The following is a 26038-nucleotide window of genomic DNA, read 5'->3' as shown; positions in this document are numbered from 1 at the left end:
CAGAGCTCCGCTCTCTCCTGATCTCGGCTTGTTTGTTTTGCTTTCTGTCTCTGCAAATAAAATCATGCTCCTTTTCGGCTCCTCCGCCCTCAACCCAGTAGCTTAATTACAGCCAAGGAGGTCCGGTCCATGGCAGGGAAACATTTCCGTCATGTGCCGGAGACATTAAACCGGACTGAACCCTGTGCTTGTCTTTTTTTTTCACTTCACTACCGATTAGCAGCGTTCTGCTTGACGTAGCCATGCTAGGCGCAGATGGTCAACACCGAAACAATGTATTACTGTGGCGTTACACAGCAGGTAGGATTCCTGCAGCAACCCGAAAGGTGACACTTTTTTTTTTTTTTTTTAAGGCAAATCATCTCTGGAATTTAAAGATGACGTTAAACACTTAAGGAACGTTTTTTTAAACCTGCAAGGGGGGTTGTTCGGGTTGAGCACAGAGCTGAATGTCCCTGGCCTACCTGTAAATAAAAAGCCACGGTAAATCACAGTGTGGGGACAAGCGTGAAGAGGATTCTGGGTAGTTTGGCTTTACAAGGCTCTTGCGTGGATAGGAATGGTCTGGATAATGCTGCTTTTGTTTGGGGAGGCAAGCCATACATTTATAGGGCTATATATAAAAACCAAAGTGCTTTCTCTAGCACACTGCCAAATGCCCTGAAACAGGACTGTTGCTGTGAATCAAGATGGTATGTTATCCGGAGGTATTTCTCAATGACAGAGTAGAAGCTGAATGCAGACATGGATGAAAACCCACCCAAAAGGGAATAGCCCTGAAAGTGCAAATTCTAAGCAAAAATGTGTCTCGTTTCAGGACAACAAAAATACTCTGTGTCCCGGAAACCTCTTTAACATGGATGTTCTTGTACCCTTCAGCTGAAGTGTTATCACAAGCGTTTCCGAAGCCCACAGCGAGACGTGATATTCCGGGTGCAGTTCCACACCTGCGCTGTTCACCACTTAGGAATCGTCTTTGGGAAGGATGAGCTAGACGAGACCTTCAAAGGTAAGGAAGTCATTCCTGAGTAAAAATAAGTTTTATCATAAGGCTAACAATGTCTATCAAACCTCTTTGGTAACTATATTGTCCAGTGACTTTTACTTTGTCTTTGTCTTTGTTTGTAACGTATGTGTTGTTCTGTTCTCCCATTCCCAAAACAGACGACAGATTCCCAGACTTTGGAAGGGTGGAATTTGTATTTTCCTTTGGGCCAGAAAAAATCCATGGTAAGTGTATCTGCTTCTATTATTGGTCGGCATTTTGTCCAGTTATTGACTTATTATTGTGTGAGGGTGGCTGTCGCCCAGAAACACGTCACCTTTAACCCCTGTATATGTTCCCCCCTCACAGGGATGGACCACTTGGAGAATGGCCCCACCGTGTCTGTAGACTACAATACCCAAGATGCTCTAATTCGCTGGGACTCCTATGAGAACTTCAACCAGCTTTGCGAGGATAACATGGACGGTGAGTACCGTTTACTACGCAGGTCTCCGTCTATAAAACTCACACGTGCCCCAAAACCAGTCCAGTAGTACCAGGGACACACCGGCGCTTGCCACAGCTGTGTCAGACGCCATCACCGGCTAAGTTGGCACATCACCGTCCGTCTGAGCTCAGGTCGTTGTGTTCTGGGCCAGTCTGACCAGGCTTGTCCATTGTCCCTCCTCCTGAAGCCCAGGAAGTTGCCCTAAGTGTTCCTGGCCTGGGTGACCTTCCTCCGCCGGTCAGTGTTTAGCGCTGTGGGTTGGTCTGGTCACTCCAAATTCAGGACATCCAACCACCCCTCACTTTGGCCCGGGGAGGTACGTCCTGTGTGGTGTGCGGGTATAATCAAACGCATGAAGACGCGCTCGTATCCCACACGCACAAGGGCTGTTTCTCTCTGTCTCTTGGTAGACCGTGCCGTGTCCTTGGTTGTTTTTCATCCCTGTGCATGTGAGAAAAATTTAAAGCGGGAGAGAGAAGCCTGCGAGAGATGGAGAGAGGAGAGTTACAGATGGGGCAGGAAAGACGTCGCGAGAGAAAAGAGTGGGGAAATCGATATGTACCGATCAAAGCCATAATAGACCTTTTAGTGACTGTCACATTGTCATCTCGGTTATCTGTAGAACTAGGCAGGTCAATCCCGGGTCACATCATACAGGGCTTGTGTATGCAAGGGATCCATTAAAGTAATTGCCTTCCCAGAAATTCAGCAAATTGGTATATTGCACAGTTGGACTGAGTTGATCTAAAAATAACCCCACAACCCCAAAGTTTATTTGCGGGTTACAGATATCAGACATGCTGGTGAACAATGACCAGGACCATGTTACAATGTTGTCTCTATCTAAGGGATAAGATACAGAGTTATTAATTCAGGTCACTGGCAACACTCCAGAATGGAAGTGTATCTTGAGCTAAACATTCACCTTGCATATTACAGTGTACAGGATGACAATGTAAGCAGCGACCGTTAGCGAGAAAATGTTTAATATGATCTTTCGTGACCCTTTATGATTGTCGACGGTTGGAATCAGTCCACATGTAAGGAAGTAGTATCTCTAAGCTAAACTCTGCTGTCGTGTTTATGGGTGTCTAGTTTTACTGCACTTGTTTTCAGTGTACTAATGGACAAAAGGAGCCCACACACAAACATGCACACACACACAGCCTTTTAGGACTCCCAGAGGCCCAGATCACCCCACAGGCTGGAACACAACATTCCTTATATTCCTGGTCCTGGGGCAATGCTCACACTCTGACCAAACTGACTGTCACACTACCCCAACTGGAATCACTGTGTCCTGTGGGTGTGATAGCACAGTGTTTTGGTTCTAATCTTCCTTTGGCAGTGTGATTACAAAATAGTCTCCTGCACTGTCCCAATAGCTTGACGTAAAATATCTGGTCTGTTGTCTGGGTCTTTCTGGTCTGTTGTCTGGGTCTTTCTGATCTGTTGACTGGATCTTTCTGGTCTGTTGTCTGGGACTTTCTGGTCTGTTGCCCAGAACTTTCTGGTCTGTTGCCCGGATCTTTCTGGTCTGTTGCCCGGATCTTTCTGGTATGTTGCCAAGGTCTTTCTGGTCTGTTGCCTGGATCTTTCTGGTCTCTTGTCTGAGACTTTCTGGTCTGATGCCTGGGTCTTTCTGGTAGTATTTCTGATATCTTAGGTTGCTTTTCTTGATCCTCTGGATTGATAAAAGTCATGCCCATGACTAACTTTTCATCAGTCTGACCATGAAATCTCTGTCCTCTGTTCGTGATGGTCGGCTGTGGAAAACAGCAGTCAGTCACATCCTGTGATCATGCCACGTGTATGTACAGGAACACAACAAGCTGTTCCCCTTGATTAAGTTGTACACCTTTTGCTTTTATTAACATTTTATTTTCTTTTATTGATTTCACCGTTTGGCTTGTGTTTACCTTTAATTGGATTTACTTTTTAAACAACAAGTTTTAAGTTTTACTTATTCATCTACTTATTTGATCCATTTATCTGGTTTTCGTCTCAAATCAAAGGGAAAAGAAACAGAGGCGATGTCACCTCTCGGCTAATGTCTAGATGAATCAGTGAATTAATAAAAGAATCCAGCAATAAAACGTCCGTAGCTCGTTTCAGAATAGCCTTAGTGATAGAAAACAGGCTATTGAAGCTGATGGAATTAAATCTAAAATTATTGTATTCCACAAAGGAATTCACAGGGTTCAATCTTGGGTCCTATATTGGTCACTCAATATATTTTTGAAATGTGTTTTTATTATTGTAATACAGGGCTCAGCCTGTAAAAGAGACCTTGGTCTCAGTGGATTTTTCTGTATGAGTAAAGGTTAATGAAAGAGGAATTATTGTATTAGTATGTTGCCAAACAGGCCATATTTAGATTTTTGTGGTAATGGCACACGAGGGTTCCATGAGGCAGACTGAGTTGGGTTTGGGTTCCAGAAAACCCTGGTGTTTGCATTTCCCCTATAATTAAGTGCTTTCTCTCCTAACACCACGCTCATTAGTTGACACTGGGGAGGCAATTAGTTCCTCCAACTCAATGGGGTTTGGAACCGGCAGGAGTGCATAGAAGATGTATGTCTTTTTACAAGCACAGTTGGAATCAAAATATTTAGTGGTAGTAATTTGCTCCCATTTTGGCAAAATGTGTTGTTGTTTTTTCATTATAAACATCTATTTGTTTCTTAGGGGTGAAGGGTCATCAAACTTTTGATACACAAACACAAATGTTTCCATGCTACACACATATTTGTCTTAAAATCCACTGACTGGCACACAGTCTCCCTCACCTTGACCCTGCATTCACTTATGCACAATGCTGTGGATCAGCCAGACAGAAATACACCAGGTAGAGCAGACCTATCCCCATTATCTAAACTGTGAAGCATAGTTCCTACCTGTTCCGTGAGATTTCTATCTGAACATTAAGAAGCTAACAGATGCTCCACTGATTATTAACCTTTCCCAAAACGAATGTCTCCAGCTATAAAAACCTGCTCTTACAAACCCCAGTGTGATGAAATTTAAAGCAAATTCCCCAAAAACTGCAGCCAGTGTCGCATGTGAAATGTAACAAACAACAAAAAACTGTCCTCTTGTAACTAGTTGAGCTGAGGGGTTATAGACTTCATTAACCCTAACCCAAGGGTGGCCGTCAATTCAATCTAGTTGTCCACGTTCAAGTGTGGACAAGAGTTTATTTTTTATTTTTACTCATACCTAGTTAGGTTTATAGCAAGGTGTTAATGTGAGCCATATGTCTGAGTCAACATGCAATATTCCCTGGATCAACAAAAGAACTAAAATGTGCATTTTAATCAGTATGCATTTTATGGTCTTTCTGGGAGAGCTAGCTGATGAATGAAGTCAGATGAGCGATGTGGTTCAGAGAAATTAAATGTATGTAGTTAAGAGCGATGGTATTGATGTAGTTAGAAGGGATGTTGTTGATTTAGATAAAAGGGGCAATATTGATGTAGTTAAAAGGGGTGATGTTTATGTAGTTGAAAGGGGTGATGTTGATGTAGCTATAAGGGATGATATTGATGTAGTTAAATGGGATGATTATGGATGTGGTTGAGGGATGAGATATTTAGTGGCAACAAGTGGTCTCCTAAAAATCCCGAGTCTTGTTTACTACCCGACTGTCACTCCAGCTACCATATTTGGCCGTTGCACGACCCACGGCATTTTTTAAATACTTGGGGGTGTGGAGTGTCTTTGTGTGTGGGTTTGGGTGTGTGTTTGTGTCCAATTGTAACACAATCTCATCTGTCGCCAAGCACACACAGAAAGCAGCTCCTTCTGCAGGGTGTGTGTGTGTGTGCGTGCGTGCGTGATCCTGCTCAGGGCAGGCAGATATAACAGGCGCTGAGCTACTGGGAGAAGATAAATTGTATTTCTCTGTCTTGGAGTTGCGGATGAGTGTAAACCGGACTTGTTCTACTAGTTGAGTGGGCTATACAGTTGACCATAGGGAAATATTGTACTGTACCAACAGCATGGTCAATGTCAACAACAATAACAGGTGAGTAGTATAAATGCTGAGCTGCGTGTCTCCGTGAAGCAAGATGGGGGTCATTGAGCTCACTTAACAGACTTATGAAATACTCATTGACATCAGACTTTTTTAATTGTGTAAAAGTGCAATGGGATTTCCTGTCATTAGTTTTTGGTTTAGTGGGGTCTACTGTGTTCCTCCAGGCAGGTGTTATTGACAGCTTGTGGTTTTTTGTTTTTTTTTACTGCGCTGTGGTTTTCAGATAAATGTGATTAAAGTGTGACATAGCGTAATGCAACAATCACCTAACTGGCTGTGGAATGTTGAACATGCTCTGTCAGAATGCTCTGTTTGAACAAAAAGTTAGTTATGCATCTAAAAATGACAATTGTTTTCATTTCTAAATGGTGAAATGGTGAAACCAATAAGTAAGAACCAGTAAGAACAATCCCTCACATTTATAATTGTTGTAAGAAGCTTTGATGTCACTTTAAGATATGCGGTGGGGTTTCTCCACACCCAAACTTAGCAGTAAGTATAAAGTCCCTTTGTTTCATGTTGTGCTCTCTCTGATGACAATCATTTACAACTGGTCAATCATTTTACGTGAGCCTGCTATTTTGGCAAGCTGTCCAAGCTGTTAGCAACTGTATGCTTGTATGTGTGTGCGTGTGGTCTTTGTGTGTGTGAATAGCATTTAATTGTTTATTCCCTGTCTCCGCGGCTGATTGTTGGGGTATTTGTATTAGTGGATGTTAATGTAGTCTGTGGACACCCTGGATGCTGGCTGGGTCTAGGATGTCACCCTGTTTCAGTGACAAATCACACGCTTCCAAAGCCACCTGTGTGTGTCTGGGTGTTTCTGGGTGTGTTGGTGGGTGGCAGCACAATTGGTTAGTCTATGAAAATCGTTGTGTTTCTGCAGATTACTGTTCATTACGTTCTAGTGTGTTTCACCCCTTGACTTCTCCCAGAAGGCTCCTCAGTGTGACGAGCCCTGTGAAATCCATACTGCCTTGTGTCGCAGGGATGAAGTGTTTGTCCGTTTCACAGCGCACGTGTAGGTGAACCGTCGAGCCCTTTTCAATCCGCTGTGTTGGAAACAGACCCAGACGAGCCTCTGGTCCGTCCCTCTGGCGCTTTGGGGCTTACAATGCTTTGACTCCAAACCCAGACGGCCAGTGGTGTGCAGCCAACCAGGACGGCATTAATGCCTTCTGGGACGAGGTGAGAAAAGCACGAGTGTGCGTCTGTGTGTGCAGTTGCGGGGCCGTTGTCCCAGTGTGTCTCCGGTTTGGAGGTCCGCGCCAGGGCGGTTAAGGGCAGCGGGCCAGAACCGGGCCAGGGTGTGGGTAAATGCTAATCCCATCCCAGAAAACATGTTCCCACTCCACGCGGGCATTAAACACACGGGTGCACTCCCTGTGCTTGTGGGAAACAGGACAAATGCAATCACCCAGCTAGTAATAATAATGGGTCTATGTGGTGTTTTAGTGAGTCTGGCTATGGACTGGTTATCTGGGAACTGGGCTACAAACAAATTTGTTTGAATAAAAGACTTGAAAATGGTTTTCAAGCCCACTGCTTGACTGCAGCTGGTGTCCAGACAGCCTCTCTCTCTCTGCCTCCCTCTCTCAGCTGTTAAGCTGACACGGTATAATGGTTTGCCTTTGGGCTTAACTCCCTCTGGGAAAGGGGGCGTGGGTGGAGGCTTGGCAAGGAGGAGGAAGTGCAGGAGGACAGAGAGGAGGACCGGTAAAAAAAGAGGACCAGTCTACTGACTAAATCTGTCTTTTTTTGGCCACCACTGTCTCATTGCTTTTGGAAGCTTCCCAGGCTTCCCTTCAACTGTCCCCCTACCCCCATGGGTCCCTCAGCCAGATGAATACACCCCTGAGAGGGGCTGGGTGGGTTAGTGGCTGGGTGGTTAAATGGATGGGCTTGGTGGGTTAGTGGCTTGGTGGGTTAGTGGCTGGCTGGGTTAGTGGCTGGGTGGTTAAATGGATGGGCTTGGTGGGTTAGTGGCTGGATGGTTAAATGGATGGGCTTGGTGGGTTAGTGGCTGGGTGGGTAAATGGATGGGCTTGGTGGGTTAGTGGCTGGGTGGGTGGTTTGGGTGTGTGGGTGGGTAAATGGATAAGCTGGGTGTGTAGTTGGATGAATGGTTGGGTGGGTGGGTTAGTGGATGTGCTGGATGGGCTAGTGGATGTGCTGGGTGGGTTAGTGGCTGGGTGGGTTATTGGCTGGGTGAGTGGCTAGGTGGGTTTGTGGCTGGGTGAGTGGGTTAGTGACTGGGTGGATTAGTGGCAGGGTGGGGTAGTGGCTGGGTGGGTGGTTGGTTGGGTGAGTGGTTGGGTGGGTTAGTGGCTGGGTAGGTGGTTGGTTGGGAGAGTGGTGGGGTGGGTTATTGGCTGGGTGGGTTAGTGGCTGGTTAGGTGGCTTAGTGGCAGGGTGGGTAAATGGATGGATTGGGTGGGTGGAAAAGAGGTTCACTTTTACGTAAGAAAATGTAATATTCATATACGAACAGACACACACATATAGGTCCGGAAAAAATTAGGACACCACTGCACCTTTTTCTTTCCTTTCCAAAAATGTCGCAAAGGAAGGTTTTGAGTGAGGAACAGAAGGGTTAAAATTAAGAGACCACCGCAAATTGAACGCTTCTGTTCCTCACTCAAAACTTTCCTTTGAAAAAGGTGCAGTGGTCTCTTAGTTTTTTCCGGAGTTGTATATGCCGGAGCTGTGTACAATCGTATAAGTGAGCATTCTGTGTTTCATCGACATTGCACTTTAATAGACATTACCCTGTTTTGACATGAACACACACACTCACACATCCATTATGCTGCTTGAGGGATTGCAACCCTGTACTCCCCTTATCCTCTTATCTCACTTGCCATTCCCTTATCTGGTCCTCTCTGTTCTGTGGTCCATCATTGGACTTCAGCATGACCAGCACAGTAATAGACAGTGCTCTCCTTATTGGTTGGGACAGTGAAAGAGTACTTCTGCTCTATAATCTTTGGATTTGAAAACAATTATAAATGTGAGGGATTGTTCTTACTGGTTCTTACTTATTGGTTTCACCATTTCACCATTTAGAAATGAAAACAATTGTCATATATAGTCCCCCTTTTTCAGGGCACCAAAAATATCAGTAAGGTTGAATATACCCTCCAAATTACGCACTTAGATGAACTATCTCATTGTATATTCTTTGCATGGAATCACTGCCTGAAGTGTGCGACCCCTTGACTTGGTCCCTGCATCTTGCCTGGCGATGCTCTGCCAAGGTGGGACTGAAGCCATCTTTAGCTGTTGTTTGCGTTGAGATCGTTTTGCCCTAAATCAGATCTTCATCAAGTGACAGGCATCGTTCAAACAGATGTAAATCTAGAGATTAACTTGGCCACTCAAGAATGTGCACATTTTTGGCCCTGAATAACTCTCTGGTTACTATGACAGTATGTTCAGAGTCATTGTCTTGCTGAATAACTCAGGGTTGACCAATGAGCTTGGAGGCACTTGGAGGAACTCTGGGTGCCGGTTCCTGTTGGCCCACTGCATGCTGGGCACCAACCACCGCATCTCCACGGAAAATATGCTTTTCAAAAGAGGACTTGTCGGCCGTATACACCCTTTGGTCACAGTCACATTTCTGTGACGATGATGATGGTGCGATGGGGGCGAAGATTGGTCCGGGGGACGTTGACGAGGCGGGACCTGGTGAAACCATAGGACCGAGTCCAGAGGTACCGCGAGGGACGAGGCAGATGTGAACCAGTGTGGGCAGCATGTGAGCCGTGTGCGCCCTCAGTCTGCCTCATGGCGGTGGAACGAGGGGCCACCCGGCCTCCCTGGATCCGACCCAGACCACAGGCCGAGCCACGGACTGCCCAGCAAGACCCAGACACATGTAGCCTCAGGAGTTTTTCATGCAGAGCTCTGAGCGGAGCAGAGCTTGATTGCTTTTCCTTAGACTCAACATCATCTTGTGAAACCTTACCCCTCTACGCGTGTGTGTGTGTGTGTGTGTGTGTGTGTGTCGGCAGAAGCGTGCACCAGATGATTAGCTTCTCCAAACCCCGGTGTCCCTCTCGTTGTATCGTCTTGGAGATCTTGGGTGAGTCATCATTGGTGATTTGATGACGTTCTCTGTCACACGCTTCCTTCATTTGCACAGAGTGGGCTCCTGTCTTGACAGTGGGTTTTTTTTTCTTGGAGAGGCATGGTAATTGAATTTGTTTATTTTTCCGAAAGGATATTCAGATGTGTCTGACATACCTTGTAAAGTTTCAGGATGTGCTCAGATTGAGGAAACGGCACCCCTTCTCAGGCTTCAGGTGAATGACCTATTAACTGTAGGACCTCTAGATAAGAGTGTCGGCCAAATAACATTAAAATCAGCTCTTGAAAAAGCACGAGATTCTCCCCCAGTTCTGACTAGGTGTGTCCTCAGCTGTCTTCGCTATCTTGGGCCTTTCTTTCCGGGTACCGCGGCATTTCACAGAAAACCTGCTGATGCCCAAAGGAGGCCCAGTCAATAGTTTAACCATTAACTGTCCGAATATGACCTGTGCCAAAAACTGCTCTGTGTAGAGGTCTAAGTAGCGTTCTCTCCAGGCGACCTGGAATAGATTGACTTGATGCCAAATCCTGAGCCCCCTGTATTGATTCCATTAGTTACCAAGGTTAAGTTCTCCTCACTGAACAGTGCTTTATCACAACGGTGCTTTTATTGTAGCTCAGTGGACCGTGAACCCCTCCCCCCCATGAAAAGCTCTGTGTTTGGAACATGCAATGAATGTGCACACCCACATAAATTCATGTGAAATACTCACAAAAGCAAACAACAGGGTCAAAGGGCAACACTGGTGGGACATCTGGAAGATGGACGCTTTAAACAAAACAAGCCGCGATTACAGTTCGAGTTGTCTGTGGTTTTAATCCCCCTCCTGGTCCTAACAGGTCATAACAGGACCTTGGTTAATTAAGAATACAACAGAACATTTCTTGTACCTCACTCTCTCCAAGGGAAGTATCACACACACACACACGCACACACACGTGTGTGTGGTTACAAATAGTTTGAGACAGACAGGGCAAATGCCATGGCCAAACTCCCTGCCGGGCCATTAGGCGGAGCAAGGTGTCAGGAATTCAGACGAGTTACTGACAAATGTGTGTGAGGCATTTACCTCCTGGAGTCATAAAAACAGAACCACCCACCCACTGACATATGAATGAAAAGCCATAAGAGACACATACTACTACTCTTTAAGCGTGCACATAACGAAGAAAACTAAAAACACATTGGAGTTTTTACTCTCCATTGGTTGACTCAAAATGTATTCCCATTCAAAATCCTATTTTCCCTAACCCTAACTGTTATCAAAAACACCATACCTTAAATCTAACCCTAAACCTAACCCAGTATTAATGTTTAAACATAACCCCTAAGCCTTAAATAGGCCATTTCCCTCATGGAGAGGAAATGTCTAATTGCCCGTTTTACTATCTCTGTGGCAGGCTTTGATCCTTAGGGATATAGTAAAACAAGGACACATACAGTTCCTACACACAGAAAAACAGTACACACACAAACACGCTCCCAAATCCACGCAGACTGCGAGCGTGCGCTCACACACACACACACACACACACACACACACACACACAGACAGAAATAGGGTGGCTGTATTAAAAGCTGACAAGGTGTTAAATTCAGTCTCTTTCTGGAATCTGAGCTCACCTCCTGTTACTTGGCTTGACTCTCCTTAATGGTTACTGAAAATACATTGGAGGGTCAACTAAAACCATGGCTCAATCTGACCTGCCAGGGTCAACTAAAACCATGGCTCAATCTGACCTGCCAGGGTCAACTAAAACCATGGCTCAATCTGACCTGCCAGGGTCAACTAAAACCATGGCTCAATCTGACCTGCCAGGGTCAACTAAAACCATGGCTCAATCTGACCTGCCAGGGTCAACTAAAACCATGGCTCAATCTGACCTGCCAGGGTCAACTAAAACCATGGCTCAATCTGACCTGCCAGGGTCAACTAAAACCATGGCTCAATCTGACCTGCCAGGGTCAACTAAAACCAAGGCTCAATCTGACCTGCCAGGGTCTCAACCCAGAATAGTCGCCATCACTTACTTGTATAATAGCATGCCAATGCCATCGTCTTGATCTTTGAGCACGCTGAGCTATAAAGCACGTAGCTTTACAACAAAGATGATCAGATCAACATCACATTTACAAATACCCAGAATTGTACTCGGTATAGCAGTGTTGCTAAAGAACAAGTAGACAATATACGTAACAATGTACAATGCAGATCCACTATAATATGCCTCCATGGAGGAAAATGAACAGACTGTGAGTGAAGACAAGGACGAAGAGGTTGATGAACATGGAGACAATGATGAAGATGATGAGTGTGAAAGGGAAATCATTGGCCACAGAGGAATACGTTCAGATCTGTACCCTGTCCTTGGTTGAATCTACTCTGTTTTCTTATTACGGTTTGTTAGTACATCAACTGCAACTGCTGTTCAGTCTTATGTCGGTGTTATCAGATTTAAAGACAGAGGAGGTATATCTGTTCTCTGTTGGTGTGGTCTTTATTCACTTGTTCCGCAGTGAAACCGCTTTTGTGAGCCGAAGAGATGCTTGGGGCAAGATGGAGTCTTCAATGGGAGCACAAGCACAACGGACCTGTTGTCAACATCTCGGAAGGGAAATGTCAGTGCAGTCACTGTATATTGTGTACGCAACAAGACTACATTGTGCGTATTTAAATGCAGTGTGTATGTACAGTGGGTTTGTGTGTGTCCACATGCAAAGGTCATTGTTGTCCTGCACTAGCTCAGATACTACTGAGTACCTCTCACTTTCACCTTAAATTCTTCTTATTCTTTTTTTTTTGGGGGGGGGTCTATTTCATCTACCTTTCCCTCTCTCCTTGTTTGTTCTGGTCCGCCTCATTCTTTCCTTTCAAAGCATGGGTGTGGGTTCTACTTTTCCAGGAACAGACTGGTTGGGTTCCTTAGCACAGAGTCGGTCTGCTAGTGAAATGGCGGTCGTTTGACCCAGTGGCTCTTTTCCATTACATTAACGTTAGCATTAGGAGCCAGCATAAGGAGTGGCTAATTTTTATGTGCTGGTGGGTGGGTGTGTGTGTATGTGTGTCCGCACGCGCAAGTGTGTGTGTGTTTGGTTCTTGCTTATATGTGAGCCTGAATATATCTGTGTGTGTGTGTGTGTGTGTGAGAGAGAAACCCACTGAAGGAAAGAGAGAGGGGTGATGTCACCCCCCCTCCCCACCAAAACACACACACGCAAACACACGCACCGAATGTAGTGAAAGTTCATGGGACTTTAGAGCAGTAACTCAGTCAGATAGAGGAGCTCAGACAGGCAGCCAGTCAGCACTAGTCCATAACAGCAGCAGACCTTACAACACCATTAGCCTCCCCTGAGCCAAGACAACTCCCCCCTATTCAGCTCTCTGATCCTCCGCTCCGGGGGCTCTGCTTTGGGGTAGCGCTAGGGCTTTTTCCAGATTCCTCTGGACTGTACCATCGGGCCACACTTACGCAGGTAGGGGAGCACTTCTCACACTATCTCTACTGTTTATTTTGAATACTTTCTATTATTAAGATCCAAGCTGTCAAGGTATTCCTTCCCAACTGCTTCGCCATGTGTATCCGCATTCACTATTAATACCGGGTGTCTGGAGATTCTGTGTTTCAGCTGCTCAGGTTGATTTACTGTTGATTGCCTGTTTTGAATCACATTTGGATCTGGTATCGATGGTGTCGCATTTGCCTGTAAGCAGGGGATTAAAAAGGTGCTAAAACAGATATGAAAACAGCACGTCATCATTCTGCACTTCTGTGTCTGTGGGATATCTTTGTGTGTGTGTGTGTGTGTCCGTGTCCGTGTGTGTATATATGTGGACGCGTGCTTGCGCATCTGATTAAATGTCACTTGACGCATAGACATGAGACTATGAGGTAAATAAAGACACGATGATGGGGACTTTTTTTTTGGTTTTACTTTTGGGTGGGGTTGAACGCCTCCTGACGGTCTGGCTCAGATGTCCGTGTTGAAGTTGGAGGTAGGAGCTGAAGTCTTGGTAGACCTGTTTGGGCTACTCTAGTGTTTACATGTGCTGGACAGACGACACAGGTATTTCACTGGCCAGTTTGCTTGTTACAGAGTGTAATATTTGTGAGTTTCTTTGTGTGATAGAAGATGCGCCATTGCGTGCCTGTATCGATTGTGCTTGTTTCTCCCGGGAACCTTCTAGTCTCTCGGGAAAAGCTTGTCCTGGGATACAAAGGCCAGAGTATACGATGAGGAAGAGGCTGACTTCTTCCTTTTTAAAGTCCTGGGCGGTGGCTTAGGCTGGTAAAAGGAAACAGGCTAGGTGCTGAGACAGCCTGAGCCTTGCTGAGCTCGTTTTAGTCAGTTTCTTTCATCCTGTGTCAATGGATTGTTTGTGTTACATGCAGAAATCTGGGATTTGTTATTTAACAATGCAACAAACCCAACAATTATGAATTGAAATGGCAATTGAACAGATTGTCAGATCCCAGATTGTATCTGTCAGTTGTTCAATGTTGTCAGCAAACCAACACAGTCTTATGTCACTCAGAGCCCTGCCTGCTATGTAATGTGTTAACACTGTTGAGTTGCTGTTTAACAGCTGTGGGTTTGTTATTTATCACTGTTGAATGTTGAGAGAATGCCTAACTGTATGTGACTCTGGTATTGGCATTTGAAAAGCATTCTGAATTAAATAGTTTTCTGGAGAAGAGGCCCTTTCATTGCAATGAACATATTTAAAACCACAGTTGTCAATGCTCTGTGTTCTTAAATCCCTAATCAGGACATCCAGTAAAAACACTGTGTATTTAATTTTCAGTCAAATAGACCCAGTAAGAAAGCTAATTAACGCCCAGAGGAAAATAGGGGATGGTCGTTCTTGGGGGGGGGGGGGGGGGGGGGGGGGGTTATCTATTTTAGATAACTACACAGGACATCACCAAATAGCCTTCAGCTGACCACTGGCGGACATTTGCAAAGTTGTCAGAATGCCTCACTTTGGTCTAACTCCCACTGTGTTCTATTTGACTGTTCATCCAACATAAAGGGTGGTGGGAATCTACTGCAAGGAATCTTTTTGTCGTGCGGAGCACTTAACATTGGACACAAGGCCTACAATGGTATCAATTCACCGTCTCAGCTTGGCGATGCCGGCGAGACTGCATGCGTGGTTGTGTTCTGGTATTCATCCGGTTCACCCTGACGGTGAGCTGGCAAATAGTTTGATCAATGCAGTTGAAAGACGTCAGAGGAAAGTACATCGTCACGATTCATCATTGGTTTTTCAGGGGCTGGGGCCTGGCATCACATTCGTCCGGACCCATTGTGTGTAGGGCCTTAGCCTTGTGACCTATGAGAAGGGCCTGACATGTGTGGCATTTGTCACTCTTATGGGCAAAGTCACATCTATTTTCCTTTAATCTGAGTGAGATCGCATTGGCTGTTAATGCTGTATATCTTACATTCTTATTGTCAAAGTAGTCTGTCATTTTGGTAATTTGTGCAGCTCTTAACCAGAATATTCCACGTCTCCAGCCATATGAAATGATAAAGCCTTTCATGAAATGCATTTAGAAGAAGCTTGTCAACCAACAAGAATAAAACCTTGGATGCAACGGACGTCAGCTTTCACCGATTTCAAGGGAAGTGTCCCCTCAATTGTGGATGGCTGGTGGTAACTCCCGGTGCCTTTGGCTGTACTGATGGAGAACAGTTAGTCTAGATCTCTGGGCAAAGAACATTTTACAAAATTTGAGAGATTACCCAAACATCTACCACCACAATCACAGAGTTCCTCAATAGGCTCAGTATTGTAAATAACCGAGGTTTTCACAAGACCTGGGATTATTGCATGGATTCATCTTTACAAAAGGAAATCTTTGTTTGGACCGTGCTGTTCCCAACAGTACCAACTGATTTCTGCATTGGGGGATATGCTGCATACACACAAACACACAGACACACCAGTTTGTTTTTCTATCTTTGTAGGGACCAGAAAACCCGATTTCCATGTAAGTTATCGGCTAGCCCTAAAATACAGGCATCGTGTACAAAATCCGATAAGGATGATTAAAAACCTCGAAATAAAGCTGACAGTTTGTGCCTTAAGCCCATTGTTGTATCAGTCCAAATACAAAGTGCTGGACTACAGAGACAAAACGTGTCACTGTCCAAACACTGCTGGAGTTCACTGTGTATTGTGGTTTTTAAAGCTTCCAGTGGGATCTGTCTGGGGTAAGGAGTGGGAAGAATATATGCTTTTTGTCAATGTTCACTTCGGTCAAGTCCCCTCATGGGCTGCTCTTTAATGATATATTGCAATATGACACATTATTCATAGCTTCCATTGTCCTTTCAAGAGTGGCTAAATCTGAAGCTGCTATAAACTTCATGGTTATTGTGGTCTTCAATGTTAAAGTGTCATGGCAGGGCAGGTCAAAGGTCATGCAGCTCAGAGCCATCCGCTACGTGGGCTGTTAAGAGCCATTTGAGGATTGTGGTTTGCCAGTCATCCCTTAGAGTGTCATATTGTGACAGGAGCTGACCACAAGGAATCAATGGGAATATTGTTGGGTGTGTGTGTTTGTTGAGTCTGCGACTGAGAATGTTTTTCCATGTATGTCTGTGGACATTTGTTTTTGTCTGTGTGTGTGTGCGTGTGGCCATGGGCACGTTTGCATAACCGTCAAGGATGTTAGTGTTTTTTTTCAAACTTTTTTTGTGTGTTTGTTGTCTGTGGTGAGGAATTGTTTTGCTTTTATTCCAAGAATGCAGGAAATGGCATCAGGGATGGCATCCATCAGGGCTGACATCCATCAGGGCTAACTTCCTTCTGGGCTTAATTCCATTAGTTACTCACTGATTTGGTGAGGTGGTTTTCCCCCCATGACTCAGTTCTTTTGGACAGGGCCTCCTAAAAACCTACGCTGGGAGTGTCCCCTGTTTTCTTCTTCTTGTGAACTGTAATTTTTTCCTGTATATTTTAGATACTTCGTACTGTAAGGAGTACTGCCACCTCCTGTACTGTTGAGGAGAGTTTGCAGGCGCGTATATTTCCCTTCACACTGTGCCTCGATACACCTCACGGGGTGAGGCCACCATGGTGTGCGTCGGTCAGGTTTTGTTACATCTGAACCAAGCCGGGTCTGTTAACACAGGCAGCGCAATGAACTCTACAACCCAGCACCCCAAGACTTCCTCCATCATTCATTTTCTAAAGACCAATGCATTTCATGGCAGTGATTAGTGACATTGGTTTGAGAGTGCAAGCCAAGCTTCTGCGATTCGTCCCATTTTCCACAGCGGATGCCACCGGCCTATTCTCATTTCCTGTCAGAGAGTGGCTGGTAAAACCGGCAGAGGAGGGCTTGTATTCTGGCGGCGTCCTCACGCTGAATAATTACAATCTCCTCAGCTCCTTTTCCCTCGCCTTTCTATTTCTCCTCCCTTTATTTCTCCTCCGTCTTTCTCTCTTTCGCTCTCTTTTTTATTTCTGCCTTTTTAAGTTGCTTCATCAGTTTTACAGGTTTGTGTTGCTGAAGAATAATGATATGACTCTACCAAATATCTGCAGCGTTGGCGTACTTCAGCAATAAAGTGCACAGGGTGTGGTCTATGACCAACGTACAGCAGCCAAAGGCTCTTCTTAGGCACAATACAACATGGAGTGCCTAAGAAGTACCAGTTACCAACGTAGAACAGTTAAAATAGATGTCAAATATTTGTTGAAATGTGTTTTTTATATATATAATATATATCAATATATACAGCTATAGATTATAACTTTCTACCAATCAGCATACAGTTTTTAATCTTTTTTATGTACATTTAATGAGGATCATTTATCATACTGGATCTTCTTGATTCGTATTAAGTGAATTCCTTTGTACTTAATATACTGTATATGCTACCTCTTTGTAACCAGCCTCTCTGTCTCTTTCCATCCTCAGACGGTATACACACCCAAGGACCCCTCGACGGCAGCCTCTATGCTAAAATCCGCAAGAAGGAGTCCATTGAGGTCACTGCCAACGGCCTCTCCCCCTCAGCCACAGAACACATCCTGCCTGCAGTCGACCACACCCTTCCCGTCGTTGACCACGCCCTGTCGGTGAGCAGCGACTCCGGCAATTCCACTGCCTCCATCAAGACCGACCGCACCGATGAGCCAGCCCTGGCCGCGGCCGCCCCTGCCACCCACAGAGCCGCCCCAGTGAGTCAGCCGCCGGTGGCCCAGGAAGAGACCACCGCCCCCTGCTTGGCTCCGGCCATCCGGCCCATCAGCCCCCAGGAGAAGCAGCAGCTGGAGCAGCTGCTGAGCGGTCTGGAGGGACCTACGCGTGGCCAGGGCTACCTCCCCCCGCCGTCGGGAGTGGGGCCCGGTGTGGGACCGGGAGGAGGGGGAATGCTTCACCTGGTGCCCGCCCAGGTTCACGTCAACGGCCACAACGACAGCATGGACAGGGAGACGGACATCCTGGATGACGACGTGGAGCTGCCCACCAGCCAGGAGGGATACAGCATAGACAGCCTGGGCACTCTGTCCTCGCTGGAGGGGCGGGCCACGCCGGCCGACCTCTACTACCAGGCCGAGACGGTCATCAACGGTCGGGATGAGCCGCCTTATCTGGAAAGGAGCGCCCCGAACCGTCCCCCAGAGAACGTTGCCCCCGGCTCCCAGGGCATGGCCCCTCAGGTTCCTGTCACACTGGTGCGCAGCCTCTCCTCAGCTCAGGATTGGACAGGTGGGCCCGCCCCACCGGCCGACGACTACACCGTCAGCCCGAATGGGAACCTGTATCGCTCACAGTCTTTCGGTGCGGACCAGAAACCGCTCCCCCGAGCGCCGGCGCGCACCACCAGTAGCCGTGACGCCGTCCAGCGCGGCCTCAACGTGTGGCAGCAGTACGGCGTCCCGGAGGAGCCGGTGACGGAAGGCATCAGCTTTGGCCCTCCTCCGGCCTCCGTGCCACAGCGGAGCCGCGACAGTCTGCCCCAGTTCCCCCACCAGCGGACCGCCTCGCAGCAGGAGATAGAGCAGTCCATCGAGGCCCTCAATCTGCTGATGCTAGACCTGAACCAGGTGCCGACGTCCCTGAGCGCTCACCCAGGAGACAACGCGGGGGTGGTGACCACACAGCCGTCCTTCTCCCAGAACCAGGCCAAGCCTGTCTACCAGGCCGACGCGGTCGTCTCGGGGGGCCCTGCGCCCAGCCTAGTCCAGGGCGTGCCAAGGCCCTTCCCCACCCAGCCGGTCACGCAACCAGAGCCTTCGTCCGCCCAGAGACCCGCGGCCATCTACCAGCCGGGTCCGGATGGCTTCCCCGGCGACCCTCCCGCCAAGCCGTCCACCGCGGAGGACCAGTTCCAGCTGAAGCCCGTAAACACGTACCCCTCCAGTACGGGGTCCCCTTCCCCACAGCCCCAAGAGACCCGTCTGAGCCCCAGTAACAAGTCCTCGTCATCCCAGCCGAGGGATTTTGAGTCCGATGACGTGTTCAACGTGGAGGGCCTGGTGGCACAGCGTGTGGCAGGTAACACTTCACGTCTCGTGTTGTCATCAGCATGTAGGCGGGATTTGGCTTCTATACAATTAGAGGAGATACTTGAATGTCACACACCAAAGGATTTCATGGAAATCTAAGTAATGCACACTGAGACCACAGGGTCATTTACTCTTAAAAAAAGAGAAGATATTATTTCACATTCTTTCTGAAAAATGTGTATGCATGTATACAGCATATTGTAAATATTTTATTCAGAGCAATTATGAATAGCACAGTGCACAACAGAAAACATCCCTGAGTACGGCATGTAACTGCAAAACCTCCAGAGTAAGTGAATAATGGAATATCCATTATGAGGCCAGCTTGACTTTTCCTGGCTCAGAGCTCTGCCCTTTTGATGAGCCGCGTTGGCGTTGATATGAGCCGTGTGAGGTCACAATGAAGCCATTGTGCGCTCAGCTCTGTAGCTGGAAGGTCCCTGGTAACGGCCTGCGTTGAGCTCTGAGGCTTCCCAGAATTCCTGCATCCAAGATGGTGGACACATCTACAAGTACATCTGGCTAATTGATCAAATGGCTGCGTTTGTCACGAAGATGGTGCTAAGAGAGCAGAGTCTCGATGCAACGGGGACATCCTGCTGTATAAAACCTCAAAGGACTTTCATTCAAACAAATGTGAGAATTTGTGCCAGCCAGGCCACACTGTCCTTGAGACTGGGAAAACACTTTATCAGATTTCTTCTGCATGTCTGCAGGTGGATAATTCGCATTTTATCGCACAGTTGCGGGGGATCTTTCCTCAAAAACGTATGAATCAGCCTCATGATAATAAGTATTTCTTGTTGCTGCATGATTATTTTCCTGCAGAGCACTCAGTACCTTTGTTCGAACCAAGTAGTCTGAAAGTGCTTACAACCCTGTCGTATGTGCTTGGCAACAAGCGGGCCAAATGACAACCTTCTAGGTTGCCTCATTCCAGCTAATCTTCTCTCATGACATTAGGCAATAGCGATGAGCGCATCATTCAACACACGCGCTCACTGGACGAGCTCTGGCCAACGGAGGAAGTTCCCTGGCTTAACCAAACACACTCTTTCCTTAACACAGGACAGCAGTTGGGAAAGCTGTCATTAAACCGACACTGAGTGGTGAGGCACATGTCTAGGCTGTGATGAGATGGCTCTGAAGTATCAGTCAACAAGAGTCACCCAACCAGTCATTGAGGAGAACAGACATCCTTGGCCCGTTTTTATGGTCGGACAGAAATAATGCTCAGAGGTTTTAAAAGCCTACAGTATTAAATCAAGCTTTAGTTAAATGCAAGCAAAATATTTGTACAGTAAAACAAGCAGGAAGAATGCTCGTTCCTGTGTGATAACACAATCACTTTGCTTTCCTGCCTGGATAACCCAAAGTGACTGGTAGTACTTCCCTTATCGCACTGTTTATCCAGGGATACAAGCCCGCTCTGACCTCATGCGAATGGTTCTCTGAAGCCTGTGTTCAACTTCCAAAAATGTACTTTAATTCGCCAATCACTTCAGGCATTTTTTTTTAATAAATAATAATCGGTGATCATTATTTAATTAAAAACCACTCATTATGTTTCCTTTTTGTTGACTGTCTCTTCCTCACTCTACCTCTCCCTCGTTGTCTGCTCTTAATTATCTTCCTCATCCTCTTCCTCATTCTCCTGTGGACTCCCATCATGCACCCTGGTCCGTTCAGAGTACTCAGCCCGAATGCGGGACCGTCTCACATCACCTCAGACTGAGCACCGCTGTCGCTCCTTCTCCCTCTCTGGTTCGTCCCCTCTTCCCTGTTCTCCCTACCCAACTCCTCTTCCCTGTTTTCCCTACCCAACTCCTCTTGCCTGTTCTCCCTAACCCCGACTCCTCTTCCAAGTTCTCCCTGCCCTGACTCCTCTTCCCTGTTCTCCCTGCCCCCGACTCCTTTTCCCTGTTCTCCCTTACCCCGACTCCTCTTCCCTGTTCTCCCTACCCGACTCCTCTTCCCTGTTCTCCCTGCCCCCACTCCTCTTCACTCTTCTGCATACCCGACTCCTCTTCCCTGTTCTCCCTGCCCCAAACTCCTCTTCCCTGTTCTCCCTACCCGACTCCTCTTTCCTGTTCTCCCTGCCCGACTCCTCTTCCCTGTTCTCCCTGCCCGACTCCTCTTCCCTGTTCTCCCTGCCCGACTCCTCTTCCCTGTTCTCCCTGCCCCCAACTCCTCTTCCCTGTTCTCCCTGCCCGACTCCTCTTCCCTGTTCTCCCTACCCGACTCCTCTTCCCTGTTCTCCCTGCCCGACTCCCATTCCCCGTTCTCCCTGCCCCCGACTCCTCTTCCCCGTTCTCTCTGCCTCCGACTCCTCTTCCGAACTAACTGTTCTGACCATCTTTCGAGAGGCCTGCCTGCTAGTTTGCTGTTTGCGCATTTAGTGGTAGTTTTTGTTTTATTCTTTTGTTCCCATCTGTCTCTTTCTCTGTCTCTTTCTCTGTCTTTCTCTCGCTCTCTTGCTATGTGGTCTAACTGACAATGTCCTCTAATGTCCTTCTCTCCTCCGTTATACCAGGTTTCATGTCTGTTTACTGAATGTATGATATTTATTTGTCGAAGTTAAGGAATTACCCCCCCCCACCCCTGGAATAAAGCACTTGGGTAATGTTTAAGCTGTTCTCTAAAACGAGATGAGAATGCACAAAGGCGTCTCTGTGTGGGCTCGCAGCACAGTGCATGTCACAAGATACTGTTTGCCAAAGACAGGAACAATACCCAAGGCCAGGAGACACTGGCCTCTTTCAAGACTGCTCATTTCCCCCTTCTGTTTATACCATTTCCACTGCTGACCAAGGGCACTAGCTCCAGGGGAAAGACCTCTTCAGACTGCCTCCTTGAAACATTGTGCAAGGCCTTATCTGTCAGTTGGGAGCAATATACTAGGATGCCGACTGTATTGGTTGTTCAGGGCACTGACTGATGCGCTACAGTAGTGAACACTACTACCCAAGGGCAGATTAGTTCTTGAAATACATGCCCTTTAATAAATTACCACAGTGACATCCTTTCTATTCACATGGCTTCACTTCTTACAGCTCAGCCGTTGTAGGTGGAGAATGCCTGGAGTGGGGAGACAGTTTTAGAACCGGGTCGTACCTGGCCTTCCGGAGGAACAGTTAATTGGATTTGGGTATTAATATTCAGACATAGATCTGTTTCCAATCTATTCAATACTTTTTCCCAGAATTTTACCCCAGATAACCCGTCCTTGCAATAAAATAGTCCCTCACAGGAACCTTGTCAATGAGTGATGGAGGGAGACGGAGAGAGCGACAACCCGGTCCTCATAAAATAGGATAAATTATCCTATTTCCTATGTTTTGAATCCATTTTATTTAACATAATATCTGTGTTTATGTATTTGAGGAACAAGGGGGGAACAAGACAATTCCGAAAATATGTCAGTCCTGGGAATCTCTGCTGCAACAGCTGGAAGCTATTAACCGTCGGCAGGGTAACGGCACAGTGTTTGACAGCCTACGCTGTAGAGCACTGCATCCTGGGTCCATCTGTTTTGCGTGTTCCCATGGCCGGGAGGGTGCGGGGCACTACGGGCTAAACGCTATTCACGCACGAGCGCTTACGATTTATCGGACAACCCACCTCTCCATTCCGTCGATCGAATTTATATGAGGCATTGGAGGCAAATCAAGAATGCAAAAAACATGGGCATGGCATGTGTGCAGGTTTCGGTGCTGTCGGGCCAACACGTTTAGATCTTTGCTACGCAGCTCATTACTTTCCAATAAACGAATGGCTCTAGACCTTTGGTGATGCGCCATGTGTTGAACACTACAGAGACAGGAAGTCGGTAGGCCTCTTCGAAGGTTGAATACCACTTCCTCCTGCCAAACCCTGGGGTAATACGGATATGTTGCCTCACAATCGATGATATGATTTGGAGAACCCAGGCCCATAATGCATTGCTGACTCTTATGGGAGTGAAGTCATAGTAACCACTATCCTATTGGTGTCCCACAGCTGCATGCTAATGCTACCGCTAGCCTTCCCCAGTGTCTCCACAGCCTGGTTTATCCGGCCAAAAGAGGCCGAGCTGGGCCTCGTAAATATTTTTCACGGTTTCCATAACAGTGGGCCCTCGCACTAGGGTGTGTTTGCATGCTTTTCCGTCTTTGGGAATCTGCGTTAGAACTTGAGACCAGAGAGAATCTATGATTCAGACAGTTTCACAGACGGTGCTGTGGCTCCAGAGTACATTGTATAAAACCTGGGTGAATCAAAATACAGTTTCAGTTACCCACAACAACAATATTTTTTACCCCAAACTTGAAGATCCCAGGGAAAACAAATATATATATTTTTTTTTTAGGAAAAGTTGGCTTTGATACCAAACAGTCTGTACTGTAAGATGCTTACATTAACCCAATTTTTCGGACCACCAATGAATTCCTCTAGACGGGCCCTCCAAAAACATTCCCTCCAAATATCGTGCCTATTCAGATTCTTTCTGTTTTCTTTACAAAACTGCACAGATCTGCCCCACAATGCTGACTGTTGCTATCCCATAGGTCAATACCTGTTTTCAGCAAAGCCAGGTCCAATACCCCCCACCCTACCATGCAGTAACTAACACATTAAGATAAGGCTCTTACACAAATCCTGTTTGTTTTAGTCTGGCAGCTCTTTCTCTTTGTTTCCCTCCAAAACGGCTCACTGAAATCAGCTTACTGAAGGGACCCTTTGAGGTTCATCCAAAACTTTAGCTACCTCCACAGAGCATTACCCAGATAACAAGAATTAGAAATGTACCGGCACATTTCTGATAATCCTGTGGTTTTCAATGAGAACATTGATCCCCACTGTTCCCCACTCAAAACACGGCTTGTATAAACAGCGTCTGTTTGTAGTGAGAAACTGTTCAATGTTAAGTAGCATGTTAAAAGTTCAAGGTGTACTTCAGTCACATGATCACCCAATTGAAATTGTCAATCTCTGTCAAAATGCCTAAATCTTTCCAAATTGCCAAGCCCCTTCCAAATTGCCAAGTTCTTTCCAAATTGCCAAGCTCCTTCCAAATTGCCTAGTCCCTTCTAAATTGCCAAACCCCTTCAGAATTGCCCAACTCCTTCCAAATGTACTTAATCTCCTTGTCTAAAAGTGACCTCAGCTTGTGTCTAGCATCTCCACTAACCCCAATACCAATCAAAATGGGGTTCAGACGGTCGTTTCGGCTGCCTTCTGTTTCGGCATGGCAACAATGGTTGTCTCTCTCATTTTGTCTTCAAAACCAACAATCGTTTTGCAAGGTGGGACATTTCTTGTGAGTTGCGTGCACCTTTCAGCCTGGTTGTGTGCAACCTGCTTTAGAAGTATTACGCTGATCCTGTTGATTACGGGCTGGGCTTTGAAGTGAGCACGATGCTGATGTTTGTGTTTAGTGGTGCCTTTTTGTTTTCCGATCTCATGTAACCCATGGATGATCCCGGCAGGTGTCCAGTCACGTGGATCGTCGCTGGATGACACATCGGCGCCTCCGCACCGCCAGCGCACCATCAGCGAGGGACAGCGCCCCAACGGCCACGATGAAAGCTCCTCCTACGAAGCCCCGGTCCGCTCCCCCATTCGCTGCGTGTCTCCAGAGTTCGTCAACACCATTGCTATGAATCCCGGGGGGCGGCCCAAAGAGGTAGAATGCTTCAACCGCTAGACCCGAACCCTACCCCCTCCTGTGTTAATGCCTATCCTTTCTGTTTTAACTGTCAGCGGCACACTGTTTGAATCAATTGACCATGGTGAAGAGTAATATGGACGCGTGCGTGTGTGTATCCATTTCCCGTCATCCCTCCCTACAGAGACACATGCACAGCTACAGAGAGGCCTTTGAGGAGATGGACGGGGCCCCCACGCCCACTGTTGGTGGTGAGGTGTTTCCCCAAACCCCTGCCTTCCCCATGTCGCCACAAACCCCTTACTTCAACTTGTGTAAGTCCCCCCTCTGGCTGGCTGAGGGCGCTGTGTCGTTCAGGGCTGTTTATACCGTAGAGAATAGCTGAAAATGAGTTATTCTGGTACTACTTAACCAAGTGTATGTTATAGCATGTAAAAAGTTTAAGAATTGGGTTGTCACAATTATGGCATTTTAGTTGATCATTCATTGTCACACAAATAATGGTGATTCATTATTTTATTGTGTATATTGTTGATTTCATGCCACTATTATAATGTAAGGCTAATAATACTGTAATTATATACCTGGTGATTGGGACATGGCTCTTCAGATTGGTGGTGTTCGCGCTTTTGATCGTCACCTTCTTGGACCTGATCCGACAATTTTATTTCTCCAAATAATTGCTTAATTAAAATAAAATAAAAAATCCACGCCAGAGGGATGCAGTTGTATTCGGCTACCACTAAATCAGCGTTGTTAAGGATTGTTCTACACAAAATGCAACCGCAAAGCCATGACAATTACATTTTCCTGTGCATCGTACCATTTTACCTCTCGTCTTCTGCTGCACATATTATTATGGGCTAGTTATTTGAAATAGCTCATACTAAAACTATTATAGAGGCCTTCCTACTGTAGAAAAATTGATTAGTTCAGTTAAACATGAATAAGGACAATTCATTTTATTTTCAAACGTAGGCCTACATATGCAATGGGACAACAGATATTTCTGTGTGTGCATTAGCTAATTAGAAAATATGGTTGGAAATGACAAAATTCTACTTACAGTATTAGTGAAAATATTCTACACACGTTGGTACGGTTTTCTTTTGTTGATCAGAGTTGATAAGACAAATAGGCGACTGAAACCTGTTTTGTCTATTAACAAATAATGTTCCAAAATTACATAACATTGCATTGCAAAACAGTTCTAAACTGGATTTAAACATTTTAA

The 26038-nt window shown here is 46.4% G+C and overlaps 1 protein-coding gene across 12 annotated transcripts in view; it reads left to right on the top strand.

Moving 5' to 3' along the window:
- The window catches only part of tns1b (tensin 1b), a 142643-nt gene that overhangs the window by 98233 nt on the left and 18372 nt on the right, over positions 1–26038 (top strand). For 6 of the 12 annotated variants that reach the window (XM_020041122.3, XM_020041120.3, XM_020041121.3 and 3 more), the window contains 7 exons: positions 880–1009; positions 1165–1230; positions 1355–1471; positions 17563–19146; positions 20847–20921; positions 24626–24822; positions 24989–25118. In XM_020041122.3, coding sequence (XP_019896681.2) covers positions 880–1009; positions 1165–1230; positions 1355–1471; positions 17563–19146; positions 20847–20921; positions 24626–24822; positions 24989–25118 — 2299 coding nt within the window. The remainder of the gene's footprint in view (positions 1–879; positions 1010–1164; positions 1231–1354; positions 1472–17562; positions 19147–20846; positions 20922–24625; positions 24823–24988; positions 25119–26038) is intronic. The other 6 variants (XM_020041127.3, XM_020041132.3, XM_020041128.3 and 3 more) reach the window with 3 other exon arrangements.

This window comes from Esox lucius, chromosome 20 (assembly GCF_011004845.1).
Source record: "Esox lucius isolate fEsoLuc1 chromosome 20, fEsoLuc1.pri, whole genome shotgun sequence".
NCBI lineage: Eukaryota > Metazoa > Chordata > Actinopteri > Esociformes > Esocidae > Esox > Esox lucius.
Note: the sequence above shows the minus strand (reverse complement) of the source record. Positions and strands in the feature narration are given on the sequence as shown.